The 8,503-nt window shown below is 39.0% G+C and overlaps 1 protein-coding gene across 1 annotated transcript in view; it reads right to left on the bottom strand.

Annotated features, from left to right (window-relative positions):
* Nucleotides 1–7,173, bottom strand: part of LOC108413657 (NACHT, LRR and PYD domains-containing protein 12-like) — a 31,450-nt gene extending 24,277 nt beyond the window's left edge. Inside the window, exons 1-3 of the mRNA XM_017686276.1 lie at nt 6,999–7,173; nt 1,093–1,153; nt 377–532 (exon numbers count right to left, since the gene is read on the bottom strand). Of these exons, the coding sequence (XP_017541765.1) occupies nt 377–532; nt 1,093–1,138 (202 nt within the window). The 5' untranslated portion in view covers nt 1,139–1,153; nt 6,999–7,173. The remainder of the gene's footprint in view (nt 1–376; nt 533–1,092; nt 1,154–6,998) is intronic.
* Nucleotides 7,174–8,503: the final 1,330 nt, after the last annotated feature.

The raw sequence follows: 8,503 nt of genomic DNA, 5'->3' as shown, positions 1-8,503 counted from the left end.
GAAAACACTCACAAACATGTGAAACATGCAACCTGCCCTTTAGCTCTGTGTTCGTCAGCATGACACTGCTACACTATTTAAGGTGGAACAGGAAAATCTGAACATGAAGCTGGCAAACAGGAAGCCAACTTCAGTTCCATACTAACGTTGGCACATTTCAGTTTCAGTTTCATTTCCCAAACACTTTAGCCAAGCGCCCTAACACTATTCCTCGTAATAAACTGACGCACGTTCAGCTCTGTCTTGTCATTATTCACCACCAAAGCTTTGATTTAATCACTGTGTTTCATGTTTTGGCAGAGAAGATGACTGGAGGTTTTCTTTTAGAAATGTATGGATCTGAGTAACAACTGAAATCTGTAACTATATCACATACCTCTGTGCGTAGAGTCAGCTCCAAAGCTAATATTAACTGGTCCGATAAACACGCCTCCATGTAGAAGAGGTGCATTGACTGTTCCTCCAGTCTGAGCTGTGGAGGTCTGGACTGGTTCATTCTGAGCTCTGATGGTCTGGACTCGACCAGTTTGACCTGTGTTTATGTGAGGGCAGAAGAGAGTTACTATAAAATTCCAGAAAGGATACAAAAAAGTCTCAGAACTAAACTAATTTAAACCAAAGTCTTCTGTCAGCAAGCCTGCTTTGACATTACATTTCCAGCTCTGAGGCTTTGATCCATACTACTATCATAAGAACATCAAGTACAACACCGTGGAGAACTATTATGAAGCATTCATCTAAATATACTATTCATATTTTCACTGGGTCTGAAAGAAGTGCTAGTGAACGTGTTGTGTTGTAAACACATCATGAAACTGTAAATCTTAAGCCTTTTGGATTCTAGTATAGCACACATGGTTATCACCCCCTGCAAAACATCATAAACCAAAACTTACAAATGTTCTGTTTCTTTATAAATAAACCAAATGAAACTCGGCATTTTCTACATTCTTCATTCAAACGAGACCACCTGAATTTATTAGAGAAATGAGCACACCAAAAAATATCTTAATAAAAAGATAAACTCCACTTGAACAACAAAAGAGCCAGACAGTGGAAAGAGTAAAGGAGAAAAGAAGTATATTCCATTACCTCGTTTATCAGTTATATCCTGCAACACTTCAGGATTATTTGCCATCTTGTATGACTGGAACTGTAAAAGGATAACGCAGTCAAGTTAATGGAGTAATGCGGTAATATTTGGTGTTGAGGATTCCGCATGTGAATATTATTATTTATAATCTGTATCTATAAAAGATCATTTCTAATCTCTGAAATGGAGAAAATCATAATGAATGTTTAACATATCATTGCTGACTAAAGAAAAATATGCCTCAAAATTAATAATTTTACCAATGAAGGCAAAACACAAACACATCATTTCTAAAGTAAGTTTCTGATATAAAATTAATGAAATGAAAATAGAATAAATAAATAAAAAATCAGAAATAATAATAAAAGCCAAAGTGAAATGAGGTAAAGAAATATGTGAATGTGTATGCAGATATGAATATCTATACATTAGCAGATCTGAGGACACACATAATGCAATAGCTATTATATACAGAATAATAAGACTCTTTATAAAAATGACATTTGAACATTATATTACAGAGAAGTAGCTGTAATACAGTAAAGAGGTTTTTTTTTAAGTTTATAGTGTGAGGTGACTGCTGTGGTTAATGGTCTACAGTTCTTTGGCCATCAGCATGTGTGGTTGTGCTTGTTTTGATGCTCCTAAGTCTTCCACCAGACTGAAGAGGCTAGAAATGTCCAGTATGATAAGGGTCAGCTGGAATTTTGAGTGCACTTCATCACCCTGTTCTGGCACATGTCCTGAAGTGTTGGCAGATACATCCAGTGATCCTTTCTGATGTCCTAATTATGTGCTGGAGTTCTTGTGAAACTCCTTACCATTGGCTATGATGCCCACTACAGTGATAGTATCTGCAAACCTCAAGATCTTCACAGCTGGTTCCTTAGAGACACAGTCATTGGTGTAGAGACTGAAGAGAAGAGGTGAGAGCACACAATCTTGTGGTATTCCAATACGGGGGTCTGGTGTTTTCCAAGCCGCACCTGCTGTCTACTGTTCATCAGGAAATTCATGATCCACTGACAGATGAGATCTGTCACAGACAGCTAGGGCAGTTTGACCTGCAGCAGCTGTGGCACTATGGTATTTAATGCTGAGATGAAGTCCTCAAACAGAACTCTGATGTGGGTTCCAGGACTGTGGAGATGCTGTAGCATGAAATGCAGGGCCAAGTTGACCACAACATCAACAGAACTGTTAACCCTGTATGAGAACTGTAGCAGAGCCAGCAGAGGGTTTGTAAAGGCCTTCAAGTGATTTAGGACCGTGATGTCCACAGCGGTCAGGGCTACTGGCCTGTAGTCATTTAGTCTAGTAATATTAGTATTTTGGGGGGGACTGTAATGATGGTAGAGGTAATCATACAAACATCTATACAGTTCATTTGATAATAATTCTGTAAAAGATTTACTGTTACCACTGCAAATGGAGGAGGGTTTCTTCTCGAGTTCCTGCTTTCCTGAACTAAAGTCTAACTACAAATATGAAGGGGAAACGTTGCATCAGTGATCATGATTTGTTTTACCATTCTCTGATTTCGTCTTCAGTCTTCAGAAAGAACATCTGAAATGTCCATCTACATCAAGATGCCCAGGGTTAGTTTACAGAACTACATAATACAATAATATCACAAATTTGTAATTCACAATAGTGTAACTTCACAGTGTTGACCAGAACTCTGTGTCTTAAGATAGACACCAGGCCATTTACTTGCTCTTTCAGCGCTTCAGCTCTGGAGTTTCTAAAAGACATTTAACCAGAAAAACAAAAACCGGTCAGAACACATTCCAGTCATATCCAGTACATCAACCCAAGTCAGTGAAGTACAACTGAAGTACCCACCAAATGTTTGTGTTCATGTGTACTTTGTTTACTTTTATTTAATTACAAATAATGCAAATGATTCTAAAAGGGACTAAATTCAGCAACAAAATGTTGAGATTAACATGAAGAACAAGATTTCCATTTAAAAGACAACAGGTATGTCAGCTACACACAAATATGAACAGTACTAAGATTTTTTACCGGCTTAGTTTGTTTTTATGTCTTCTCTGAGTGGTGTTACATAACTCTGTCACATAACTATATGAAATCTGATAATCTGACCTGCTGCCCGGCTCAGTTTTAATGTGGCAGTCGTTCCTCTGACTGTATTTCAGAGACGTCTCTAAACGGGCTTAATGAGCGTGAAGCACTTCTCTGAGAATTTCTTTAAATATTTCCCAGTTCTTGTCTGTTAATAAACATCAGATGAATCAGTCGTGTGACCCCAGCTGGGTGGATTTTCAAACTCAGAGAACAAATTCTAGCCAGTTCGACGTTGCTAGTTTCATGTAAAGGCTGAAGAGGTGGACAGTGTAACACTACTGTGATGAATTATTTATCATAATTAATCTACTTTATTGAGCACGTCTCGGATATCAGTACTTAAAGAAAAGTGGCCGACTGCCCGTTTCGTCATTAGTCCTGTTTAACTGGATTCAGTGCAGTGTGTGAAACACTGAATCATTCATAGTTCATATTCATAGTTTTGGTGGCTGTTTGTAACAGTTCAGAATGTTCTGATGCGTAATGTGTGTTGTGGAAATATCTTGAAGTATCATCACATTTTAGCTGTATCACCCACCCCTAGTAGCTAGCTAACATTATGCTAACTTTAAAGTGTGCTGCTCCTTCTCCAAATGTCTCGCTGTCTCTCCCTCTCTCTCTGTCTCTCTGTCTCTCTCTCTCATCTGTCTCTATCTCTCTCTCTCTCTCTCATCTGTCTCTATCTCTCTCTCTCTCTCTGTCTCTCTCATCTGTCTCTATCTCTCTCTCTCTCTCTCTCCCTCTCTCTCTCTCATCTGTCTCTATCTCTCTCTCTCCCTCTCTCTCTCTCATCTGTCTCTATCTCTCTCTCTCTCTCATCTGTCTCTATCTCTCTCTCTCTCTCTCAATCTGTCTCTATCTCTCTCTCTCTCCCTCTCTCTCTCTCATCTGTCTCTATCTCTCTCTCTCTCCCTCTCTCTCTCTCATCTGTCTCTATCTCTCTCTCTCTCTCTCTCATCTGTCTCTATCTCTTTCTCTCCCTCTCTTTGTCTTTCTATCTCTCTTTCTCTCTCTGTCTCTCACTCAATCTGTCTCTCTCATCTGTCTCTATCTCTCTCTACCTATCTCTCTCTCTCTCTCGCTCTCTATCTCTCTCTCTACCTCTTTCTTTGTGTGTCTCGCTAACCCTCTCTCTCTCTATCTCTCTCTCTCTCTCTCTACCTCTGTCTGATTTGTGACAACAACTGCTGTAAAAAGAGCAATATAAATACATTTTGCTTGCTTGCTTGCTGAGAGAGAGACACAGAGAGAGAAAGAGAGAGACAAAGAGAGAGGGAGAGAGAGACAGACAGACAGACAGAGAGAGACAGCGAGAAAGAGAGAGAGAGAGAGACAGAGAGTGACAGAGAAAGAGAGAGACAAAAAGACATAGAGAGAGAAGACAGAGAGAGAAAGAAAGACAGACAGAGAGAGACAGAATGACAAAGAGAGAGAGAGGGAGAGAGAGACAGAGACAGACACAGAGGGAGAGATTGACAGAGAAAGATAGAGACAGAAAGAGAGAGAGAGCGACAGAGACAGAAAGAGAGAAAGAAAGATTGACAGAGAAAGACAGAGGGAGAGACAGAGAGAAGAGAGAGACAGACAGAGAGAGAGACAGACCAACAGAGAGACAGAGAGGGAGAGACAGAGAGAGAGAGAGCGAAAGAGAGAGAGACAGAGAGAGACAGAGAGAGAGAGTTGGAACAGCTTATTAATAGTGAGTTACAACGAGAGAATCATCTGCAAAGTCACACTTAAAAATTCTTATAAAAAGCAGTGATATATTATTTTCAGTTTCACACGGTGCAAATAGTTTACAATATTAACTGAAAGCTCTAAAAATCTGCTGCAGCACTACTGAAAACCAGCCTGACTGCTGCACTGATCTCAGAGTGGGGCTTCAATGAGTTCAACAATGTTTTCTTGTCAGTAGTTTGAAAAGGCAGTCAGGATTAATGTGATGACTGTACTGAGCTGAGTGGTCTTTATCTCCGAGGACAGTGTCAATGGACCACAGAACACTTTTCCATTTCACCTCAGTCAATTTTAAATGAGCTTGGGCCCAGAGAAGGTGGCAGCGTTTCTGGAGCCTGTTTATGTTTGGTTTCTTCTTTGCATTTTAGTTGTAACTTGCATTTGTAGATGCAGTGATGAACTGAGCCCATTCTGAGCCCATGTAGTGATTTCCACTAGAGAATTATCTGTTTTTAATCTAGTGCCACAGTTGTCAATCAACTAAAGCATTACACAACTTTACCAGCCTTTTATTGCCCCTTCCAAACTTTTTTGCAATGTGTTTGCTGGCATCAAATTCAAAATAGACATATATTTATCAAAAAAAATAAAATTTTAAGGTGGACTGAAAACTCAGAATAAGAAACTAACTAGGAAACCAGTTTCCATCTCACTAACACAAAGAGTTCTATGCTATGGCCTATTGTTTGATCCAGTGCCTTAAGTAGACATAAATTGGTAGGTCGGTGAAAAAGTGGGTAGGCCAACTTAGTACATGTAGTTTCCAAATTTTCTTATGTCTCATTTCTAGCCTATTCCAACCACACAGTCATCACCCTACCTAATCCAACACTTCTGCTCCATGTTAATACAAAACAACAGCAATTAACTGGAAGGATACAGGATTCACATAAACAACCAGCACTGCAGCACCCTTCACTATAAAGTATGTGTCCACTTACTACAGTCACGTTTGCCCAATAAAGATGACATTACTGAGATAAAATCAGACAAAACAAACTTTAAAAACTAAACTTCATCATTTTAGGCTAAAGCGTACTGCCACAGCAGGAATAAAAAATATTAATGACCCATTCATGTCTTACCTTAATGCACTGACATAACGTCAGATGTTTGCTTTAACATTTTCACAAGGCCCATGTTAGCCTTTGTAGTAATATAGCACTATACTTACAAAATTCACAGAAAAACTAATAAATTTTTTCAGGTTTGGACAAGTACAAATAGTTAGGATCCCCAGTTTAACATCCCCAGTTTACCAGACTGGAGCTTCAAATTCAAACACTGGCATGGTGAACAAGCTGAAGGCTTGAGACAATGGTGGATAGCAAAAGTTGCTGTGCACTGAATGCAGGGCTTAGAAAACAAGGCGGAGCTTGGCAGAGAATGTATGATTTGATTGGGCTTAATACAGACAGCTCACACAGAAAACAAATCAAATTTCCCAAGAACTAAGATCAGTCTGGGCAGGCTCAGGTAGTGGAAGGGAACTCACCAAAGAAGAAAAAATAAAAAATTAAAAAATTCGAGGCCCATCTGAATTACTCAAATGCTTTAAGTTGCACCTGTATTTCATCCCTTATATGAATCATCATGAAAGAAAGAAGAAACCCGTAAACATGGTACCTATTTATCTCGGATCAGCTAGCTCAGCTAACGCTGCCTCAGGCTGGAGTCCAGCTGTGAGAGTGGATCTCAGCAGGTTTCGTGTTTGGCCTCTGATAATAACGCTGTTTTCTTTAGTTCATGTTAAATGAACACAGATGACCGTTTGGACGCGGTCTTATACCCCTCAAACCTTATAAAATGATAAATATATATAGAACACAGATCTGAGGCTAAAGAAAAATATACACAGTGCAAAGAAACACACCGTGAATCATTACATAAACAACCCAACAGAAAGTAATAATCAGAACTGGAAACAGCAGAATCGTTAATTTTCCTATGTAGACATTTCAGCAAATAACCACAACTCACTGAACTGAAAACTTCCTCTCTCTAACCTCAGTTCAGTCTGAGAGTCTGTTTCACACCGAAAGTCAAAAACAAGCAGTAAATCAGTAAAAATACCCACTAAAGCCGAGAGCAGAGTCACCTGCTTCTGAGGTTGGAGTTCAGAGTCTTCAGTTAGAAAAGTTCAGCTCCATCTTTATCAGGATCTCCAGTCCTACAGCAGAGACACTCACCAGCTCATATATGATAATACCATCTGTAGTTTCTCACAGTCCACCAGCTTATTATATCACACACTCAGCTCCTCTACTGGAGTTCAGACTGAATGATAAACTAGCTGGAACTTCCTTTTGCTCAGAACCAGTTGGGGCACATTCAGTCACATTAGAGTGTGTGGTTTCTTTAGTTGCGATGCTGTAAAGGTGTAGGAACAAACTCTTCGGTGACACTCGTCTCTTGCATATAAAGATGTTTATTAGCATTGAGAGGTCGAAGTCACAGACAAGCCTTCGCGAACCAGCTTGGAGTGAAGAGCCAATTGTTTCTCTGACACATACACACATGTGTTCCCCCCTTTTTTGGGACATTTACGTCTCCAAAAACCAAGGAAGGGCCCTTACTTGCATACTTTAAGTACATGGAGTGCGAGAACGAAAAACCTGTCAGGCAGCTTTCTGTCTTAAATGTCCATCAAACAATCTAGACAGGAAAAAGTCTCTCGCGGTCCTCCTGCCCTGAGCAACCACCTATAGTACTCCATGTCAATCTTGAAAGGATGATAACAAATCACTTAAAATGTAATTAGCAAATACATTTGAAACCTCAGAAAATAAAATCAAAAATGTCCACCTTCCAGCTGGTCGACCCATTGGACTTTCCAGCAGACCTATCCCTGCCTAACAACCATATCCCTAGCCATCGAAAAAAGAAAAAAAACATCTGAGGTCCCAATGTACCTAGTTAATATAATATATTATATAATATAATAATATAATATATGTTAGTTAATATAAATCAAATAAATGGAAATTAATTATTAATTAATTATCCCATTACATAATTACAAAAGACAAGAATAAATGTCAAGATTATAATAAGCTCAATACTCAAATTGGATATTTATCCATCAATTTAGGAGTTATCACTTCTTCCTCTTCTATATCAGTCATCTGTAAGACTGACAACTGACCTTTTTCCCCTGGCATCACAACTCCTACCCATCTCAATATCATAGCTTTCGCACAGGTCAATATCAGCGTACAAAAACAAAACATTGCACACAATGATATAACCACTGCTATCAAAACCTGAACTATAGCTGACCCCAACGGACCCAACTTCTCTAACAACCAAGCATTAGCTGACCATCCAGCTCCCTCAGAAGGACCAAATGCATCTCTTATATGTTTCAAAGCATCTATAACATTAGTTATGTTATCAGTGCTATCAGAAATTAAAGTATAACAGTCATCTCCTGTCAAATTCAAAGCCACACAAAGACCTCCTTGTTTAGCTAAAATGTAATCAAGCGCCATATCATGTTTCAACAATGTCAATCTATGACTCTTTTGAGTATTAGACAAATATTCAAAACCTTTTATTGTCTCATTTGCAAAACCTTGTAAT

This window comes from Pygocentrus nattereri, chromosome 12 (genome assembly GCF_015220715.1).
Source record: "Pygocentrus nattereri isolate fPygNat1 chromosome 12, fPygNat1.pri, whole genome shotgun sequence".
Taxonomy (NCBI): domain Eukaryota; kingdom Metazoa; phylum Chordata; class Actinopteri; order Characiformes; family Serrasalmidae; genus Pygocentrus; species Pygocentrus nattereri.
The sequence above is the reverse complement of the archived record's forward strand: the minus strand, read 5'-3'. Positions and strand labels throughout refer to the sequence as shown.